We start from the raw sequence: 22,433 nt of genomic DNA, 5'->3' as shown, positions 1-22,433 counted from the left end.
GAAATAAATCTTTATATATTAGCACCTACCTAAAGAAGCGTTTCTTTCTTGTTATTAATAATACGGGCCTAAAGTACAGGTGACCGAGTGCTTGCATCTGTACCAGGCTTCCCAGTGACCCAGACAGAGTCCGCCTGCCGTGCGGGAGACCCGGGTTCCGTCCCTGGGTCAGGAGGGCCTCCTGGAGAAGGAACGACAGCCCACTCCAGTATCCTCGCCCAGAAAATCCCGTGGACGGGGGAGCCTGGCAGGCTGCAGCCCACGGGGTCACAAAGAGTTGGACACGACTGAGCAACTTCCCTTTCTTTGCCATCTATGTCAGAGGGCTTTCTAAAATGTAGAGATAGTAAGAAATATGAAATGGAAATACAGTTTGTTTGTTTAATAATTAAGCTTGTGCAGTAATCAGCCTTGATACAGATTGATGTCTTTTTAGTTTTTAAGTTTGGACTCCATTTAGCCTGTTTAGGTTATATCTGTCAAACTAAAACTTTAAGTTGACAACAAACATATACACACATATATATATATATATATATATATTGAACATGTGTCAAAAGATTTATTTAACTCATTGATAAAGGAATAGGATGGTTCAAAGGACAATTCAAGAGGCATTTATACATACTAAAGAATGTTGGGATAAAAGTCCTCTGCTGAAAAGTGTTAACATAGCCAGTCACTGCTTATCCTCGGAGAGACCTGCTTACAAGAGTCACCCTTGGCTGGTATCTCAGGAACTTGGATTTTAGGAACGTTGCCCCATTTTGTTAGGGAACTGTTGACCGAAACTGTCCACCTTGGCCAGACACAATGATAACCGCTTGTCTGAGTTGTCTCACAAAAGGAGGTCCCAATAAAGAACGCGGTGCTGCCACTGAAAACGAACCAGGAAGCTTTGGGAGGGGCCGCAATGCAGGAGGACACACCAGCCCAGAGTCTGTCTCTTAAAAGTAACCCAAAGAGAAGGAGGGAGAAAGGGAACTCCCTTGCACTGTTGGTGGGAGTATAAATCGATAACAGCCACTATGGAAGACAGTATGGAGATTCCTTAAAAAACTAGGAATAAACTACCATAGAAATGATACAATACTAGGAATAAAATGACCCAACAAATCCCACTACTGGGCATATACCCTGAGAAAACCATTCTTGAAAAAAGCATGTACACCAATGTTCACTGCAGCAGTATTTACAGACATAGAAGCAACGTAGATATCAACATATGAATGTATAGAGAAGTTGTGGTACATATATAATGGAATATTACTCAACCATAAAGAGGAGTGCATTTGAGCCAGTGCTAATGAGGTGGATGAACCTAGACCCTATTATACGGTGAAGTAAGTCAGAAAGAGAAAAACAAACAGCATGTATTAGTGCATATATATGGGATCTAGAAAGATGGTACTGATGAACCTATTTGCAGGTGAGCAGTAGAGATGCAGACAGAACAGATTTATGGACACAGAATTGGGGGAAGGAGAGGGTGGGACGAATGGAGAGAGTAGCATGGAATCGTGCGTGTTAAGTTGGTTGAGTTGTGTGTGACTCATTGCAACCCTGTGGGCTAGCCCACCAGGCTCCTCTGTCCATGGAGATCCTCCAGGCGAGAATACAGCAGTGGGTCGCCATGCCCTCCTCCAGGGGATCTTCCTGACCTAGGGATCAAACCCACGTCTCCTGCGGCTCCTGCTTTGCAGGCAGGTTCTTTACCGCTGAGCTACCAGGGAAGCCGTGGAAATAGACACTACCACACGTAAAACACATAGTCAAGTGGGGATTGGCTGTATGGCTCGGGGATCTCAAACTGGGACTCTAACGACCAAGAGAGTGGGATGGGGGAGGAGGAGGGAGGGAGTTTCAGGAGGGAGGGGACATGTGTACCTATGGCTGATTCACCTTGATGTGTGGCAGAAGCCAACACAATATTGTAAAGCAGTCATCCTTCAATTAAAAGAAAAACTAACCTGAAAGAATTCGGGAGGGGCCCAAAGGAGGAAGGAGGAGACTATATCCTGCCTACCTCCAGAAGCCCTCACCCCGGAATTCATCTTGGCTGAGAGATGCATGTGCCATCAGAAGGGACTCTGAGTCCGAATGGCCAGAGGTAACCCAGAAACTAGCCTCATCACCACAGAACCTGAAACAGAGTCACAGGGCAGAGCAATCCTGGGTTCCCTTCCCTGCTGCTCCCCACCTGGGCACCCCTTCCCGATAAGGTCTCTTGGTCAGTAAAGTCATTTGCTTTGTATCTCCTTGGACAATCCATTTCTGAGCATTAGACCAGAGCCCTGTCTCAGACCCTGGAAGGGATTCCCCTTTCCCAACAATTCCAGAATTGATCAAAGTGGCTCACTGTGCCTAAACTGTCCATACAAACAATGAGGTCTGTGCTGGACAAATGCTTTCCTTCTATGAGTCTGGCATTTTGGTAGGTGCCAGGCAGAAACTGCGCAAGTGGCCAGCTCCCAGTAAAACGCTCCTCACTGAGTTCCTCCAAGCTTCTCTGGGGAACATTTCATGCATACTGTCACAATGCATCTGGGAGAAGTAAGCCCAACTTGTGAGACTACTCGGAGAGAGTTCTTAGACGCTCAGGCCTAGTTTCCGCGGACTTCACTTTGGTGCGTTTTTGATTTTCTGATTTTGCTTCGTATCCTTTCACTGTAATAAACCATAGCTGTGAGGCAACTATATGCTGAGTCTTGTGAGTCTCCCTAGCGAAATGTCAAACCTGGGAGTGGTCTTGGGGACCCCTGACACAGATCCAAAACATATTAATATCCTATGAGGCCATAAAACATAATCTAGGAGTTATCTTTTATACTAAACAAAAACCACTGACAAACCAGAATCACAGGAGCCCTCTGCGTGCCACAGCGCCTGGTGTCCGCGCAGGTTGGCAGGACCTCTCTTCAGGGGCCTGTATTGCCCAGACACTGTTAGGCAGGATTATTAGAAAGATGAGGAAAGGGCTCCTGCCCATGAGAGCTGAACAGGGTTAAACATAATTATGAGAAACTGCAATTAATATGATTAGAGATTCACAGTATTCTGCGGAGGCAATACCTACAGTGCTTAAAGGCAGAGTCTCTAGAGCTTTAGGTTTCCGTCCTGGTTTACCATTTCCTCGAGCTGTGACTGAGCCATTCACTTAAGCTCTCTGAGGCTTCCTCATCTGTGAAGTGCCATAATATAAACCTATTTAATAAACTGTAAGGATCAGGCACAACGCATTTAGAATAATGACAAATTGGAGTCACTACCGTTTCCCTTGTAGTTTTCTAAAGGGTTATTTCTTTCGAGTTCAGAGCCGCAGCCACTGGACCAACAGGAAAGTCCCTCTCTTGTGTTCTTACGTGCACCAAACACAGGCCAGTGAGGGGCTGGAGGGCACAATGCATCGGAGTTTAGGGAGGAAAGTGAAGGCAAGGGTGTGAGTAGGGCTTCTAAAACAACCGGAGTGGAATTTCCAGTTCCCAAGATCCAAAGTGGAATGTTAGCTGTATGGTATCCTTTCAAATGTTCAATGGCTAGGACAAAGGAGGGGCAGGAACCTTCAGTACTTAAGATGGGAAAACCCGTCTTAAAATTTAACCTAGCTTTGCAGATGTTGGCATCATAAATTCCAAATTAGTTTGATGTAGGACATTGTTAATTCCTTTAGTGTTCATTTTCATTCCTTCCCCCCACCAAAGCTCCTCTTTTTCTAAAACCGCCCCATGCCATGTATTCAGTGATACGGAAAACACTTGAACAGCCAGCAGGCTCAGAGTCCTATCCTCTGGAATTCCTGCATTGATTTAAAAGCAACACTGGCCCTCTAAGCGACTGCAGCTCCTGCAAAGGAAGAGGATAACGTCAATGTCAGCGGAGAGGAAGGCCAATGAGACCACAGAATACATTCGCTTTGCAGCATCTGTTGAGCTCAGAGGTATTTCCAGACACAAACTTACACAGTATGCTGATCTCTGAGCAGCCAATAGATGGGTCTGCGAGGAGGAGAAGAGGAAAAGAGCTTTGGGCAAGGCTGAATTTTATAAAGCACGAGGATGCAGAGCAAGAGAACATTGCTTAGAGACACAACCATTCCCAAGGAAGTGCCCAAAGGGGATGTGTCAAATTTTCACTACATTTAAAGCTGTTCAAAAAAAACAAAACAAAACAAAACACCTAAGGAGCTCTATCTTCTGAAGGAAGAAAGAAAATGGGTGGAATTTAGACATATCTTTTTCAGATCCCCTTCCATTACAGACCCAAAGTCACTTTTTAGTTTAGAAATATGATCACGTAATATGCATAACTTGGCTTGATGAAAAAATGTGATGCTTTGGTGCATTTAGAGTATATACCTCAAAACTGCAGGCAATTTTAAAAATCAAATTTGTCTTTTGAAGAAACATCTAATAGAAAGGAAGCTCAGATCTCAGCTTCTCACTGCCTTCCTGACTCATCCTCATCTCTGAGTCCTAGAATTTTCTCGGTAGGTGCTCTGTGCTCTCTCATGAACAGCACTCTGCTCAAGCCTTTTTGATAGAACGTACTGCTTGGAGAGTCTCAGTTTATATGCCAACCTCCCTCTCCCAAAGCAGCACTGGGAACAGCAGCTTTGTTCTGATGTTCTCCAGCCCCAGGCCTCCCCAGCCGCACACATCATCTCCTCGGTGTGATGCTGACATTCCCTTCTGTTCTGACCTTGGCGCTCTTCTCTTGTGCGCACGTGTGCTGAGTCATCTCAGTCCTGTCCGACTCTCTGCAACCCTCTGGACTGCAGCCCGCCAGGCTCCTCTGTCCCTGGGATTCTCCAGGCAACAGTGCTGGAGTGGGTTGCCATGCCCTCCTCCAGGGGATCTTCCCTGTGCAAGGATCGAACCTCCATCTCCTGTGGCTCCAGCACCGCAGGAGGCTTCTTTACCACTGAGCCACTAGGGAAGCCCAGACTCTTCTCATGCAACATACTAATTCAGCTTGAGCAACTTCACCCAGATTCTTGGTTTTAACTGCTACCTGCATGAAGATAACTCAACTACTTTCCTTCATTCCAGAATTTTCTCTTGAGCTCCAGATGCAAAAACCCACTGCCTAGTGACTGGGATGGACTGTGGTAGCCCTCCCAAATGCAGTAAATCCAAACGCTGTTTTCTTTCCCCTTTAATGTACCTCCCAGCTCATGGTCCACTTAAAAGAACTGGTGCAACGATTACCCTTATTATACAAGTCAAACTCATGAGTCATTCTGGCCCTCTTCTTTTCTTTCACCTATATCAGATCTCAAGGTTCTTCCCCCACTCCCCCACCCCACTATGAAAGCACCCAAGCTCATTTGCATGATACATAAGCCCGGTGGCAAGGCCATTAAATAGTCAACAACTAGCTGGGGTGAGTTCTGATTTGTAGCATTTGCCAACAGCCATGGTAGAAATACTCCTGTCACAACTGGCTTCAAGCTACTATTGTAATGTCACTAAATACAAGGAAACTGGGAAGAAATGGCCAGTACCAGGCTGTTACATAGTATATATACCATATAGAGATAATAACCATAAACATCCTCAAAAAAATAGGTAGTAGTAAAATGTAGCAAAATAAATTAGGAAGTGATCCACTTTGAATATTTAACCTGTAATATGATGTATTTAAAAGTAAGATTACATAATTTAACTGCTTATAATAACTGAGTTTAACAACTGACTTTCAAAATTCCTGAAAATTTAACCACGGACACTTGCAAGCATGCTCCTTTATAATCTGGAGACTGCCTGCCATTCAGCTTTATTTCTATGAGTATCTTCCCTTTAACCCTATGTTTTGTCGATAATAGGTTATGTTTGCCTTCTTAAATAACCCGCCTTTGCCAGCAATGCCTTCTGTATCCTTTCTGCCTCATCCCATCCACTAAGCAAACACCTACTCATCTTTTGAGACTTAAAATCATCTCACTTGTAAATCTTTTCACTAATCTCCTACCCTCTTCCTCCAGATACAAATGTACCTGAGGACTTTGTGCATATTTTAAGCATAACCCTTGGTTGGCATCTATGATTTACAAGTTTAACTTTTCTGCTAGACCATGTTGCCATGTCTCATTTTTTAAAAAATCTCAGATACATAGGCTTTTTTAAAAAGTCATAGAAAAATTAACTATAATATCTTAGCCACTCAGTAAATAGAGGGTTGAGCCCATTTCTGGTGCCACCACCCAGGGGATTGTCTTTTTGCTTTTCTTTCTCTGAAGATTTCCTGTGGGTTTCTGGACATTTCTAACTTATGCCTTGGTTGGGCTCCTCTCTTTACCATTATATCCTCTCCAGAACCATGATTTCAATCATTCACATTATTTTGTTACAGTGGCAAAAGCATCTTTGGGTAAAAAAGATCTGCGGGACACAGTCTGAAAAAAAAAGAAGACAAATGTACATCTTTTAGAATTGTTTCTGCTTTTATATAACAAACCAATATCTTCCTTAGAGCAATTCCAGCCATACAGGAAATAACATGCTTTCTGTTTAGACTTTTGTTTCCTTAGTCCCGGGTTGGAACTGACCGTATTGCTTCCACCCAAGACGCAACTGACTGACTTCCACAATTCAGCGGACACCTTCCTTGCTAGAGACCCTTGCCCCTGAGCCTGTAATCTCTGAAGCCAGCCTGCTGCCTTTAAAGCTGCCATGCAGCCTCCCGACCTGTGACTGTCAGACCTTCTCAAACCTCTTTTTAACCTACTGCTCTCCTCAAAGCTCTGATTCTCTCACAACCATTTGTTTTCCACAGGGTTCTCTCTTCTACTCCTTCAGCTACTGACCACTAAGCCTTTTCTCAAGCAAACCACCCACGTAACTATGAAGTAATTGGATTTTCACGAGTCCAGGCCCCAGCTGGCAGGAGATTTTTCTCAATACATGTATTGTTTGAGGTCATTTCCTGCACAGCTTCAAATCAATTTCCCACAGGGACAAAGATCACTATCCCATGTGCTAGACTTGTTTTATCTAATGTTCTGAGTCAACTGATCAATCTATTCCAGAGGAAAATTTTATATTTTATTCTCTCCAGCACAGAATTTGACACAGTTAAACACTCCAAAAAATTTTTTGTTGTTGAATAAACCAAAGAAAATTTGTGATTATTTTCCCATGAAAAGTACCCAGACTTACATAACACCAATAAGACTTAATTTTTTTTTTTTTTTTTTTGGCCACATCTCCCTGCACACAGGATCTTAGTAGTGTTCCAACCAGGGCTTGAACCCATGTCCCCTTACAGTGGAACCTATGTGTCTTAACCACTGGACCACCAAGGAAGTCTCAGCAAGACTTCACCTTTACCTCCAAGCGGCTTATAGTCTAGGAAGACAAACCACCAAGACCTTCAGCAGTTCTAAAAGCTTCAGGCCAACTTGGGTCTGAAGATTATTCGCAAGGTCTGGTTTGCTCACACCAAATACCAGCGACCACTGACAGCGTGTCAGCGGTGCCTTCTTGGTCCTTAATTAAAATAAAAAGATGACCTCTTTATAGAAACCTTCCACTCCAAGAGTTCTTGTACGTCGAGCTCCCTTCAATTCATAAAACGTGTTCTCAGTGTTTTCCGATTAAAAGGTTGCATTAAAACGCTCTGCTCCTTAAATAAGTCAACCTGAGGCACAGCGGTTTCCCACCAGGATGGAAGTTTCTGGATGAAATCCGCCTGGCAGCAGGACAAGCTGCGCGCTGCAGCTCCCCGCCCCCCCCTCCCGCCCCCCCAGACAAGCGTTCCCCTCGGGCAGGGCAGAGTGGTCTGGCAGCTCCGGACGGATGGACAGCTGTGCACGACGCCGGCCGTCCCCGGAGCCGCGGAGAGAATCGTGCGGCTGAGCGAGCAGCTCTCCGTGGGAGGGAGGCGGGCGGGCTTGACTGACAGCGAGAGGGCTGGCTTTTCGGAAGGCTCTCAGCAACGGCCGGGGTCTGACCCTCCTCAGCCACGAGAAAATCGAATCAGTGCACCCTTCTCCCAGGCGCTTATAGCCTCAGCAGCGCAACGCCAAGGGGGCCTTCCTCCCTGCCTGTTTTTCACCTGCCGTCTCCCATCTCGGGGCTCCTGGCTTCGCAGAAGTGCCTCTGGGGGGAGGGAAGAAACGACTGCCACCCAGCCCCCTTGCCGCCCCGGGGCTTCAGGCCTGATTGTGAGTCCCGGTGCGTCGTTTCGTCCTTCTGATAGGCGGGACTGAGAGGGGGCGTCCAGCCCCCGCCCGCGCCCGCCCCGGGCCCGCGGGGGCTTTATTCTAAGAGTCACAGGCGCGTGGCTGCTTTCCTCTCCGTTTGTAGGTGAACCCCCAGTGACTTCATTGGCTCCTTGATTTAAACCACGCCCGGCTCCCTGCCCGCTCTGCTGCTGCCGGGCCGGGCGGCCCAGCCCCGGGTGCAGAGAGCCGGGCGGCGGTTCTGCTGTGTGGATGCCTCGCGTGTCTCTCTTCTCTTCCAGAGATGGCTAACAGGGGCCCGAGCTACGGCTTAAGCCGAGAGGTGCAGGAGAAGATCGAGCAGAAGTACGACGCGGACCTGGAGAACAAGCTGGTGGACTGGATCATCCTGCAGTGCGCCGAGGACGTAGAGCACCCGCCCCCGGGCAGGGCCCATTTTCAGAAATGGCTGATGGACGGAACGGTAAGGACCGGCAGCGACCCCAGTGGATGGGGGGCGAGCGGTGGGCAGGGAAGCCCTCCGGGGCCTCCTCTTTCTACGGGAGGCTGGCTGCCTGCCGGAGGAGCTGCGGCTGCCGACCTCTTGTCTCGCGGGGAGGGAGATGGGAATGCCTTTATCTCTTCGGGGATGGACGATCTGGGCTCCCTGCTGAATTCCCTCGCTAGATTAGAGGGACCCTCCGCCCATCCCAGACACCACAGCTTGCTTCTGAGTTGCTGGCAGATTGGAAGCCCTTTTGCTCTTTCCAGCGAGAGTAGAAATAAGTATTTCCTTGAGATCCTTCCAGCCTTCTTGGTGCATCAGCTCCTGGAAGGGAAATGGGGGCGTGGGGGAGGATTCCTTCCCCCAGGAGTAATAGGTTGGTTATATAGTAAAACAAAGGCAGGGCAGGAGGAGTAGGACTCACCACCTTCCCATTCTTCCGGGAGCTGTCCGCCCTGGGGATGCTCAGTACCTGTCTGTTGAATGGATGGATTCTCATGAAACTGAAGGGAATCCTTATTTGATAACTGCTTTTCTAAGGAGGTGCTGCTGTGTATTTGGGTGGATGGGGACCACAGACTCTGCCACGCCAACAAGCCGGTCTTTTCCCACAGGCTGTGATTTACTGTTACATAACTGCTGTCCCAGGCTTCTGTTGGGTTATACCCAGGGCTTTGGTTATAGGTATCTGGGGGGAGCCTCCCAGTTCGGTTTCCTATATGTGTCATTAGCCCTTACCCGATGCATTATTGAAGCCTGATTCTGATCTGCCTTTCGATGGAAGAAATAATACTATATCATCCAACCTCTCTGAAAGCCACTAACTCATCCCTCCTTTGAAAGCTTGAAATCGTGACTGCATCACTGCACACATTCCCTCTCTAAACATTCTTTCCGTCACCCAGAAAAAGGAAGGGAGGAGTTAGGAGGGAGGAGGATTCCCAGGCTACTGGACTCACCACGGTCAGGAGCAGCCAGAGGATGGGTTTTGGGGATTCAGTGTGGGAGCTTGGCCACCCAGCTCAGAGGCCATGCCTTTCTGGGGTGCCAGACTGGCCCAGGCCCAAACCTGCAGTCTGTACCCTGTGGGGGCCAGGATTCACTTTGCATTTAGGGACTAGTAAATCCAAAGGGAACACTGACTCTGTCCCCCCCCCGTCCCCACCCTTTCCGTCTTTAGGTCTTGTGCAAGCTGATAAACAGTTTATACCCACCAGGACAAGAGCCCGTTCCCAAGATCTCAGAGTCCAAGATGGCTTTTAAGCAGATGGAACAGATCTCCCAGTTCCTAAAAGCTGCGGAGATCTATGGCGTCAGGACCACCGACATTTTTCAGACCGTGGATCTATGGGAAGGTAAACAGCTTTCTCGTGCATTCGGATCATTCTCCCCTCGCCCCACCCTTTTGCTTTTCTCTTTGTGAAACCTGCCCACAGTGTTCTTCCGTGTGCTTCCATGCGTGTGTGCGCGTGTGATTTGGGTGTGTGAGAGGATTATCAGCTGTCACCCAGGCGCACTGTTTGCCTCCTACTTTGTGATGTGCTATTGAAAGCGCTCCTCCTCTAAAGAACACAGACCTCGGGACCCAGCAGGGACCCAGCAAACCACAGGCGTAAACCGAAGCCTCCGTGGAGAGGAAGCCAGAAAGGTTGCATGGATGCCTCTCCTTTCTCTTACTCCTCCTACAGAGTAATTTTCTCTACAAATGCTAGCTCCTGGAGGGGACGGGGGTCGGCAAGTATGCTTCTGACTCACCAGCAGCCAGGGTTATAGACAAAGCTTCCTGGCACAATTTTGTCATTCAGTCTGAGAAATAATAGCACCCCAGCCTTTTATTAAATGATTACCTGGGAGGTTGATGACTGTACCTTCCAGATGTGTATTTGCTCAGAGACAGTGACAAATGATTTTTTCTTTTATATTTGTGAATTGACTTAAGAAATCTAACAAGGCATGAAAAGGAAATCAAGTTTCTGGACATATTTACCAACCCACCATCATTAGGGAAAATAATGTGGATGCAGATACCGCCAGAGAACTTGGGACACGTGGTCACAGGGCTCAGAGTCCCCTGGAGCCCAAATGTACCCTTCCATCCAAGCATGTTTTTCCACACCAGGCCTGCCGAGGTGAGGAGGGGGGCTTGTGTGAGCAGGTCTGCCGGGTTGACGCTTCTCCCTCATCCCGTCGTCACTAGCTGTCATCAGTGGCCCAACCAGCAGGGCACGCAGGGCGGTGACGCACGTGGCTCTGCCGACAATGAGAATGGACAGACTTTCCTGGGATCAGGAGACAATGATATGTGGAGGGGTATTCAGATGATGGTTGAACCATATTTCTAGCAGAGGACCATTCTACTAAACGCCTTAGAAAGAAGCAGTTGCCGCCTCAATCCTCACCACCCCCACACCCTGTCTCCATGTCGTGCAGAGAACTGGCATTTCCTGTTTCCTTCACAGATGAGCACTTAAAAATCCTAAGATGCCAGTTTGTTTATCAGTCATGTTTTGCTATTATTTAGAAGCTCAGATATTCAGACCTTCGGGCCAGGCCATTGAACCTCATGGATACTAGCCTCCAAATCCCCACAGAATATCATCGTTGAGCGTTAGTCCCTGCTTGATAGGTCAAAACTATGCTGATTTTTCCCTGCTAATAATACTATTGCTTATCAATATTTTCCTCAGCCCTAGGCATGGTCCTACTGCCTTTCTGCATAATACCAATCAATTTTCCTAACAATTCCAGGAGAGGAGGTGTTGTCGTATGACTGGCTGGTAATTAGCAGAGCCAGGACTCAAACCCAGGCTCTGTGATGTCAAAGAATGGGGCCTTAACTCATCTGCATGCCACGCTTTGGCCAGCACGCTATTTCCTTCCCCTACACCATGCGTGTGCTGTTGAGTCATACCCACGAGCGAGGAGGTGAAGAGGAGAGGGCGGGTGATTCAGGGCTGTGTGCGACAGGTGGGGAGAACCTCCTGCTGGCAGGTTTGTGTGGCTGGGGGGTCCCAGTGAGCCCCCACCCCACCACGTACAGGGTGTGTGTGGAGCAAGGAAGAAACTGGGAGGGCTGGGGGAGGTGGGGAGCCCGAGGGTGCTTCTCTGTGCTGAGGAGGCTTTGCCTGCCTTTCCTCTTTTTCACCAGTGAAATTTAGGCCCAGGAGGTGCTCGCAGAGGGGGAGGAGGCCGGGGCAAAGTTCCCTGGGAGGTAGAGTAGGTGATGATGAAACTAGAGCTCACCCACAGTTACTGATGCACATTGTACTACCTGCCCCAGCCTCTCAGGGAAGAGGGAGGCTGAGCAGCATCAGTGAAACTGCGGGAGCCTGAGATGGGGCGGCGGAAGGGTGGGCTCCGAGGCAGGGTGATACTCCTAGGGAAAGGGGAAAAGCAGACACTGTGCGTGGACAAGTGGGCTCCCAGGGCAAAGAAAGATGGGGCTGTAAAGGAAATAAGGAAGGCCACCGATTACTGCCGGGCGCTGTGGCTGAGACGCCGTGGTCGGGACAGCCGGCCTAGAGCAGGTGCTCCAGTGTCTGCAGGCTCCAGGGCCCGGTGGGCCCCTCCATGGAGGGACAGCTGAGGGCTGAGGTTGGGAGACCCCTTCTGTGTGCCAGAAGGGGCACTGGACATCCCCCAGGGGCCCTGTCTGCAGCTCGGGCTGGTTACCACACAATAGAGCCAGGCAGGACGGTGGGCTGCCTGAGCGGAGATGGCCATGTGGCCCTGGGTGAGTCTGGGAGGGAAACCCATGGAACAGCAGCAGCGACGAGCGCGGCCGGATCCTTCTGCCAGAGCTGCTGGTCCCCGCGAGGGTGGGGAGGAGGAGGCTGGAGTCTAAGGGATGCCGCTGGGCAGGCTGGCAAGTGTCGGCGTGCCTGTGTGCGTGAGAGGTGTCCATGTTTGTGCGCTCGGCCACTGGACTGGCCATCCCCTTAGCTTAGCTTCACATTCTTCCTGTGGTGTTAAGGCTGTCCTCAGAGTTCACGGTGCTCACCCTCACTCCCGACTCCACGCGTTGTAGTCCTGGTAGCCGTGGCTCCGAGGGGCCAGCCCTCCTTGCCTGGGTACTTCCCGGCCTTGTCTGCCGGCGCTTCACACGCGGCAGCTCTCAGGCCCGGTCTCCCCAGCTTGGCATCCTCCTGAGTGGGGCTCTGCACGCCCACGGCGCCCGTGAGCGGCTCCGCGCTGCTCTCACGTCGAGATGAATGAGCCGCAGGAGCCCAGCGCTTGCCACGTGCCGTCTCTTTTCCTTCAGTTGTTTGGACAGGCAGATGCCACAGAGGTATCCTCTGCCTTGAAACCCCCTTTAGATACAAGGTGAAATGTTTGGAATGGATGTGGGGGCAAACAGAATAAAAGGTTCAAGGCCTTAAGAAGGAACCCAGGGCCGAATGGTCTAAAAAACAACCCCACTGCAGAGAAATAGATACGGTTACTGGAGTTCCCCTTGAAGGAAGCTGGGTGACCTGTTCCTTTCAGTGATAGAGAAGCAGTGAGGGCAGCTTAGAGCATGGAAGGAGAGGTCTTTCTCATGGATGAGAGAAGGTGGATGCCTGGCGGGTGTGGGATGCCCCCTGGGTCCCTGGAAAGGACGAGTGGGGCCATCTCAGCTGTGATTCCGGAGAGCAATGAGGTTAGTTTTCAACTTCTCTTCTGTGGAGGGAAAGAGGGATGGAGAGAAAGGGAGGAGCCAGGAAAGGAGAGGGGTGTGTGTGTGTGTGTGTGTAAGAGAGAATGCATGAGAGAAGTGAGTGTGCTGGTCACAAAGCGCGCAGAGAAAGGCCACCCTGGCGGGCAGGAGAGTGCAGGCCCTGAGTCAGAAATTAGACCGCCAGGTTCAAACCTCCGCTCCACCACTCAGCAATGAGCTTTTCTAAGCTTCTGTTCTCTCACTTGTAGAATGGAAATAATAGTGTCTATTTCACAGGGTTGATGTGAGGTGTCAACGAGACAATGCATTAAAAGTGCTTAGCGCAGTGCTTCTACTATGGAAGAGTAGACCATAAAATATGACAGCAATTTTCAAGTCACTGTTATCATTGTCTCTTTAAAAACACTAATAGAAAGTGAGGGCGGCAGGGGCAAGGCTGGAAGGGCACATGCTCTGTCTGGAATGAATGGACTTCGTTAAGGGCCTCACATAGCGGCTGCTCAGGTTGCCTGGAAGACCTTTTCTCTCTCTGTCATCTCCACTGGCTTCACTTCTGGCCATTCTCCAAAACGAGGGGCCATCTTTCAGGTCCGCTTGTTGACTTTTTCCCACCTCTATGGTCATTACCCTTCATGTTTTCCCCCATGATATAGTATTGCTTTGCCTATTCCAAACCAAGGGGTCTTGGTCCCATGGGAAGAGCATGAGTTTTAGCATCATACTCCGTGACCTTAGACTGCTTAGTTTCTCAGAGGCTCAGTTCCTTTCTCTGTAATCCCTTGTAGGATTCTTGCAAGCATTAAATGTATAAAATGCCTAGCGCAATGCCTGATTAAGAGACATCTAATAAACATTGGTTTTTTCCCTCTGCTGTGAGTCCATCAATAAATGCCCTTTTTCATTCCCATGCATAACCAGGCAATGAGCATTAGACACCTAGAATTCTGAATGTCAGTGTAGGCAAGACTCAAAGATCAATCAAATCTGATTGCTCTTCCCCATAATCCTCCTGATGAGGGTCTGGGATACATGGTTTTATGCCATCTTCCTGTTCGCCTCCTTGATGACTGAGTGTCGAGGTTTATACTGGGGGTGGAGTGCCTGGAATATATTCCAGATATGGAGCCATGTATGTTCTCTGGGAGGTGTCACTATATGTGTCATTCCTCAACAGCAAGAAAAGACGAGACTCTTGACCCAGTCTGAGAGCTGTTTGGGGATATTGTACGGTACCCATCGTGACTTGATGGGTACCATTACAGAAACGCCTGCTGCTTGAAGCCTCCTTTTCTCTCAGAGCAGCCGTTACTGCATTTACTCCAAGCACTGCTCACTCTGGTGTTCGGCGGGCTCTTGCTTCAGCAGTGGTCCTTCACCTGCAGTGTGCACCAGAACCTCCTGTCAGGCTTGTGAAGACCCAGGTTTCTGGACCCCAGCCCCAGAGTTTTGGAGGTCTTAAGTCTGGGGTGGCACCCAGTGGGTTGCATTTCTTACCCATTCACAAGTGATACTGCTTCTGCTGGTCTGGGAACTCCACTCTGAGAACCACTGCCCTACAGAATTTCTCAGGGAGGCGAGGAGCATAAATTTATAAAGCCCACAGAGCAGCCCAACCTACCCTCTGACATTTCCCCCTGATCTAAAGCAATAGTTTTCTACCTTGAGTGGAGAATTGAGGGTTATGCCTAAGTTATTACTCAGGTAAATAAGAAATGTTTTTTTCATCCACTGACTGCTTTCTCTATAAGTCCCAGAAAGATTGAAAAAACAAACAAACAAGCCAGTATTCTAAGAGCAACAAGGTGGAGTTAAGAATAATGTAAAATAAAAGTAATTCCAAAGCAAGAGTTTTGAACGTAAGACTGAGTTTGAGTTTTGAAAGCAGAGTATGCAACCTGACTGTGCCTGCCCAGACGACTCCTCCAGCCTTGTTTCTTTAACTTTTCGTTTATTTTTTCTACTCAAAGACATGCATAAGAGCATGAAAAGAATTTTAAAAATTAAGGGAACAGAATCCTTGTTCAGGTATCTTTTTTGTAAAAGCCTTCAAACTCTATGGGCACTGGGGTTCCTTATAATGTAGAACCCTTGGCCCGTCCCCTGGACATGATCCTTCGGTCGCTGGAGTGTGAGACCACAGCGGGGAGACCCTGCGCTGTGACAGTGCAGTAAACGGGAAACAGAGTGCTGTCAGTTACGTTGCTGTAAGAGATTCTGGCAAGGCAAGCTGCCTTATCACCATCTCTTTTTACAATTGCAAGTCTAACGTTAGTTTCCCCTATGATAGGGGCCGGAAGGGTCCAGGAGCCCGATTAAAGTCCTGAGCTGTTAGTGGCAGCGTGGCCTCTCTTCTGTGTATCCCTTTCCTTCTGCGGCCTGTGCTCTCGTGTGTAGATCACCAGCTGGACTCTGGGCACCCCTGGTGGCTCAGTCGATAAGGAATCTCCCTGCAATGCAGGAGACTCAGAAGGCAATGGCAGCCCACTCCAGTACTCTTGCCTGGGAGAATCCCATGGACAGAGGAGCCTGGCGGGCTACAGTCCGTGGGGTCGCAGAGTTGGACACGACCGAGCGACTGAACCACCTCCGTCACCTGGAGTCAGTCTCATTCACACACGCCTGGCACCTAGAAAAGTCCCAGCACCTAGTTGCTACGTTAGAATCATTCTCCTCCTCCCCCTTCTTCCTCTTTCACCCCCTTTTTCTTGGAGAAATAGCCTTGAACAGCAATTTCCAGCTGGCTTGTCAAAGTATCCAGGGGTAGTTTTCAGGAAGCAAGGCAATTCCACGCTTCTGAGGTTCTGAGCGCCTCCCCAGTGTGGATCTAACTGTTGATGTTACTTCTGACTTTGTGGAGAGTAGCTCTGAAGGAAGCAGTTATTGCTTAGCAACTTTAATTTAATACCTACCACCTATCAGACATTGGGATGTTTTTAAAAATTAAAAAAATATAGTATCGAGGGCAGTGCTTGCATGTCCATCTGGCTGCATCAGAATCATCACAGGAGACTGTCCCAGGGTCTGAATTTCAAGATCCTCAGGTAATTCTGATGATTGGTATAGTTAGGAGTCACCAGGTAAAACCCATGTTTCTTAAACTTGTCTGACGGCATGAATCATATGGAAAGATTGTTAAGAATACAAACTCCCAGGCCCCACCCAGGACTGCCAGATCCGTCCCTCTAGGGAATGGCTTCAAATTTCATATTTTTCTTTTTTAAAAAAAGAAAGTCAGAAAAATTTCATATTTTTAAAGTGTTCTCCCAGCCTCACCCCATGAATAATTCCAGAAGCTTGGGAAACTATATTCTATAGCAGGCTGGGTTCTAGGCAGATGGATGTGCGGTTGTGATTCAAGCTGCTTAGCTTTTGCCGCTTTGTAACTGGCTCACTTCACAGATCTTTCCTACCCTCACTGCTCCTTCAAACATTTCAGTGTCTGACTCTCAGTGACAGAAGTCAGCCTCCGAGAACAGTCCCCTTCCCCCCAGCAGCACTTGATCTGAGCTTCTGAGCTGGCGAGAGAAGCGAGGCTGGGGCAGAGGCGCGCTTCCCATTTGGTTCCCAAAACAGTAGAATTCTTCCCAAAGTGTGCCTTTTAGAAAATAAAACAGACAAGAACTGGTCACAGACGGCAGACTTCTGTTCATTATACTACTTAATCTTGACAATGATTATTTTAATTGATCTGCAAACTGGTGGGGATCTCTGGGCCCCAACTGATTTCTTATGCTTTAATCTGTCTAGGGTTGAGAGATTATTTCAAACAAAACAAAGATTTGAGGTAATTTGAAATTTGTGCCCCAGATTTTATGGGGATTTTATGCCTGTGGGAGATGGCAGTGTGGCCTCCTAGACTGTTTGTGGGCTTTGCCTTCAGACAGACCTGAGCTAGAGCTTGGCCCTGATTTCCTTGTTGGGTAGCTCTGGCAAGTTAATTAACTTTCTTAAGTTAATTTTCCATCCACCTGTTGGGAAGAATCATATCAAGTCCATGGGAATCAGTGAAGCTCTCAGTCGCTGAGTCGTGCCTGACTCTTTGCGACACCGTGGACTGCAGCCTGTCAGGCTCCTCTGTCCATGGAATTCTCTAGGCAAGAATGCTGGAGTGTGTAGCCTTGCACTTCTCTAGGAGATCTTCCCGACCCAGGGATTGAACCCCAGTCTCCTGCATTGCAGGCAGATTCTTTACCGTCTGAGCCACTGCTCCGCAGATGGCTCTAGCGGTAAAGAATTCGCCTGCCAATACAGGAGGTGTAAGAGACATGGGTTCAATCCTGGGTTGGGAAGAGCCCCAGGGTCTTCCTGGGGCATGAATAGTACTGTAGTGGCAATCCACTGCAGTATTCTTGCCTGGAGAATCCCATGGTCAGAGGAGCCTGGTGGGCTATGGTCCGTAGCGTCGCAAAGAGTTAGACACGACTGAAATGACTTAGCAGCAACAGCTATGAGATGGAGGTCACGGTCACATATAATGAAGTGATTTTGAAGTGAAAGTCGCTCAGTTATGTTCGACTCTGCGACCCCATGGACTGTAGCTTGCCAGGCCCCTCTGTCCATGGGATTCTCCAGGCCAGAATACTGGAGTGGGTTGCCATTTCCTCCTCCAGGGGATCTTCTGACCCAGATATCAAACCCAGGTCTCCCGCATTGCAGGTGGATTATTTACCAGCTGAGTCACAAGAGAAGCCCACGAATGCTGGAGTGGGTAGCCTATCCTTCTCCAGGGGATCTTCCTGACCCAGGAATTGAACCCAGGTCTCCCACTTTGCAGGCGTATTCTTTACCATTTCAGCTACCAGGGAAACCAATGAAGTGTTCAGCTTATCATTTATAACGAATCTCTTGTCTCCGGACCTTTCTTTTTTAAAAAAGTTTTTCCAGTTTGTCCCTGTCTAATGCTTGTTTACCCAGATTCTTCTGCCCAGTCACGCAATTTCTTCCTTTTGGACGCTTCTGGCTCGAGGGTGGGGCGGGATTTATAGGTCTACGTTCCTGGACAGCTTCCCCTCGCCCCCAGCTGAGTTCCCTCTCCTGCTCTCTGGGCTCCTGCAGTGTGTGTGTTAGCCCCGGGCTCTCTGGGCTCCTGCAGTGTGTGTGTTAGCCCCGGGCTCTCTGGGCTCCTGCAGTGTGTGTGTTAGCCCCGGGCTCTCTGGGCTCCTGCAGTGTGTGTGTTAGCCCCGGGCTCTCTGGGCTCCTGCAGTGTGTGTGTTAGCCCCGGGCTCTCTGGGCTCCTGCAGTGTGTGTGTTAGCCCCGGGCTCTCTGGGCTCCTGCAGTGTGTGTTAGCCCCGTGTGGCGGATGGGGGCTGGGTCTGTGGTTTAACAGCCTGCTCCCACCCCTGGCTCCAGGGCAGTATCTGCGGCTGCTTGCCAGGTGCCAGGCTCCACATTTCCCCGGATCCTGGACACGCCAGATGCGCTCTTTCCAACCGCCAGGCAGAGTTCCCGTGTGCTTCCCGCAGAGTGGAGATGAGTGATGGACCAGACCTTCCGAAGCTTCCATGTGCCGCAGTTTAACGGCTCACTGCCTGAAAGCAGGCCCTCTCCCTATCTCCTCCCTCAGTGGTCTTTCAGAATATCATCACGAGTCTGTCAAAAAAATGTATCCTGTGGTACAGTGACAGTCACAGAAATGCTTTACATCTGCGGAAGAGAGGGAGCATTCTCATAACCTCTCCTGTTTCCTCTCTGACTTCTCAGTATCCCTTGGGCCCGCCTCCCTCCATCTGCTGCCCAGATCCTCCTTTCTCCACCACCCCAGCTGTTCCTTGCGTCTGGTGTGGGGCTCTCCATTGAGAAAGCTTCATCCCTGTCTGTATTATCCATCCCAAGGGCCTCACAGTCCAGGAAATCGTCCTGTGGTTAATGTGGGCAGTGGAGGGGGCGCAGGGAGAGATGAGGATCTGCTGTCTCTCTCCTCTGTGAATAAATGGACTTCCTGAGCTGGACTTCCTCTGTGGACCTTAATAGTTTATTTTGTTAGAGTTACGCTGCATTCTCACTTTTTGTCTTCCTTTCCCCTGCAATTCTCTATTCCCTGGGGACTGGGCTCAGCAGCCTGTCCTGGGAGACTGCAGACGGTTCACTGAGTCTCAAGAGGAACTCTGGCATCTGCCCTTAACTTTCACAGCCCCTGCTAGGCTGAGCATGCACCTCTCCCCCAGCCGGGGGCTTTGGCTTCTGCACGGCACACTTGGCCGTACGTATGCCTTGGATCTGGTTCTAAATTGCGGGTCTGAGCACACAGTAGCAGCTCACCTTTTCCTTGTCCAGGCCGCGCCACCAGGCCAGAAGCGGGGAGGGGAGAGGATGGGAAGAGGAGGCAGCCTGGAGCCCGGCTCTCCGCTCCGTGGGTGAAGGTCCCGGGGCTCCTTCCGTGACAGTGGCCCCTTCCCCCGAGTGAGGGGGCGTACCTCTCCTTCACTCTCTCTCAGCCTCTCCTCCTCCCTCCCTCCCTCTCTCCTGCAAGCCATTGATTTATTGTCTCCATTCAGCTCCTTTCAAGCAGCACAAAACGAAGAGCCTCTCACCGGGTCACACTGGATGCTCTCTGCGTTCACTTGCTTCTCTTCACCTGCCAGGCCTCCAGCCCAAAGAACCTAGTGAATACTCAATTTGATGCACTTGGGTGATTTTAGACCCTTTTAACCCAGATAAAGTAAAAGAAAGAATCCTGGGGTTTGGTGCAGTTCATCCATCCAGTCAATATCTTTCCAGTTTCCTTTTCTCTTTTCAGTCCAGAGGAAAATCTCCTGTGTAGACCCCCACACCAGCCTGCCCACAGCACCTCCCCTCACCCCTGCTCGGAGAACCCTTGGAGGCTGGGGCCTCTGCTAAGGGCAGGCACCCACCTCTGTCTGAGCTGCTCAGTTATTGGAATGTGTTATGCACGCAGCTGGGAGTGGATTAGAACCTGGGTATCTCTGGCATGCACCACATAAAGGATAATTAGTCAGGAGGATTTTTGTTCCTTTCTGAGGAGTTTGGCTATGGCTGTCTTTGGGCCACTTTGAGGAGTATTTTGTATCCCTCTCCCTCGAGTGTGCTCAAATACAGCCTCCCATGAGAACTTCTTCAGAGGTCCAGCCCCATCCTCCTCGACTCCTCGGCCCCAACACGCGCTTGGCTTTCATCTCCCCTTTGGCTTCCAGGAAAGGACATGGCGGCCGTGCAGAGGACCCTGATGGCTCTGGGCAGCGTTGCTATCACCAAGGATGATGGCTGTTACCGGGGAGAGCCGTCCTGGTTTCACAGGTAAAAAGGCCTTTCCAGTCACACGTCCTCCCCTTCCCTGGGCCAAGGATGATTTTAGCAAAAGTGAGCATCTGAAGCCTTGGCGCTCCCTGGAGGCTGCTTGGACGCAGAGTCCAGGCTAGGAACAGGCACACACAGCCCCACAGCTGAAGCTCCCGGAACGAGGCTGGCCCGATGCCGCCCGTTCAGGTGAATATACCACCAGGGCTTTTCCTGCCTTTCAGATACCTGAACACTGCAGCCCTGCCCACGCTATGTCTCTCCTGAGACTGAGCAGAACTGAATGGCTTTTCTCACATGTGCCTTGATGTCTGAATTTGGTTTTATTATGAGCCAAGTTGCCCTGAATGTACATATTTATTTATTTATTTCACCACATAATGAAGGGAAAATATGTTTTATTTGTTGAGACAGTCCTGGCATCCCAGCATATCCATTAATAGCATTCTCTGTCACGCTCAGACGTGGCCTGAAGTGGATGATAAATTATATCATCATGTCAGTAAAGGGCCTTTTCCTAAGTCAATTTGTTTTGCTGTTTGTTTGGGGCAGAGAGGGGTAGTAAGGGAGCTTAAAGCCAGTGCAGTAGCCCAGTGGGAGATTGGGAGATGAAAAGAGCACACTGTACAGATAATTGAACTTCATCCCTCTGATCCCCTCTTCTTCTTGACAGTCGAGAAAGGTACCGGCTTGTGGCAATTTAAATGACCCTGGTCTGAAAAGCTCCTAGGTGTGGCCAGGTGAAACCCTGGTTTTAGCCCCCAGTTTGTTAGTGACCCACCGTGGTCTATACGGCCCGTAAAACCAGCATTATTTACTATTAGGCTCTTCACTAACGTTCACAGACATCTGTCAAGGGTAAGAAGTTTCGCCTCCTTAACTCACTACATCCCTCAGCTCTAAGGTGGGAGTTCATCCTTGGCCCCGTACCCAAAAGGGTGGCGTGGGATTAATGGCATGCTGTATAAAAAGAGCTGATTTTAATTTTCGCAAGGGCTTGCGGTAACTGGTGCGAGGAGGGACAGGAAAGCTGAGCGTAGAATCCCCAGAGAAGCAGCTCCGGTTCTTTGCTGTGGAAACTCTGGAAGGTCACCTGAGCTTCTGAGGAGTAGAGAGTCACGTGTCATGGTGGGGCCCATCTGTGGCGAGACCGTGGCCCAGAAGCGCTGTAACCCCGGGTGGGGTCGTAGCCCAGGGCAGAACCATAGTTCTTGGCAGGACTGTGCTTCAGCATAAGGCCTGTCCTTCTGACTGGTGGCCCCCGAAAGAACATGGCCAACTGTGTATCTTGGGAAAGGCTTAAAGGCGGAATGAAGTTGTCCCATCTCTTTGCCTCTGCCCAGGAAAGCCCAGCAGAATCGGAGAGGATTCTCCGAGGAGCAGCTCCGCCAGGGGCAGAGCGTAATAGGCCTGCAGATGGGCAGCAACAAGGGGGCCTCCCAGGCAGGCATGACCGGCTACGGGACGCCCCGGCAGATCATGTGAGACGCGGGGCCCAGGCCTGCGGAGCGCGGAGGCGCCGCGTCGCGGCCTCCGCGGCGAAGACGCAGTCAGTCACCGGCCCTCTCCTCTCGAAGCCTCCTGCCCCTGCTGCGCTTCTGCTGCGAGTCCACGCTGCCTGCTGCCGCCTCCTGTCCATCTAGAGCTATGCAAGACCCCGCCTCCTCTCCCTCAGCTCCTTTGCCCCAGAAGCCTCCGTTCGTCTGATTATTTATTTATTTATTTGCCGAAAATTCCCCTCCTCAACTTACAGAACGCACCTAATAAACAAATTAGTCTTGTGTCTTCAAATGTAAAGTTTCTTCTTTGTCTTTAGGACTTTGCAGGCAGGGCTGGTCATTTCATTCAAGAAGCC

At 49.7% G+C, this 22,433-nt stretch overlaps 1 protein-coding gene across 1 annotated transcript; it reads left to right on the top strand.

Annotated features, from left to right (window-relative positions):
- The first annotated feature begins 8,312 nt into the window (after positions 1-8,312).
- On the top strand, positions 8,313-22,158 carry TAGLN3 (transgelin 3). The gene is made up of 4 exons (XM_020898767.2): positions 8,313-8,645; positions 9,847-10,021; positions 20,476-20,578; positions 21,922-22,158. The coding sequence occupies exons 1-4, from the start codon at positions 8,466-8,468 to the stop codon at positions 22,061-22,063; spliced, it is 600 nt and encodes a 199-aa protein (XP_020754426.1). The 5' UTR covers positions 8,313-8,465; the 3' UTR covers positions 22,064-22,158.
- Positions 22,159-22,433: the final 275 nt, after the last annotated feature.

Source organism: Odocoileus virginianus, chromosome 25, assembly GCF_023699985.2.
Source record: "Odocoileus virginianus isolate 20LAN1187 ecotype Illinois chromosome 25, Ovbor_1.2, whole genome shotgun sequence".
In the NCBI taxonomy this organism is placed as follows: domain Eukaryota; kingdom Metazoa; phylum Chordata; class Mammalia; order Artiodactyla; family Cervidae; genus Odocoileus; species Odocoileus virginianus.
The sequence above is the reverse complement of the archived record's forward strand: the minus strand, read 5'-3'. Positions and strand labels throughout refer to the sequence as shown.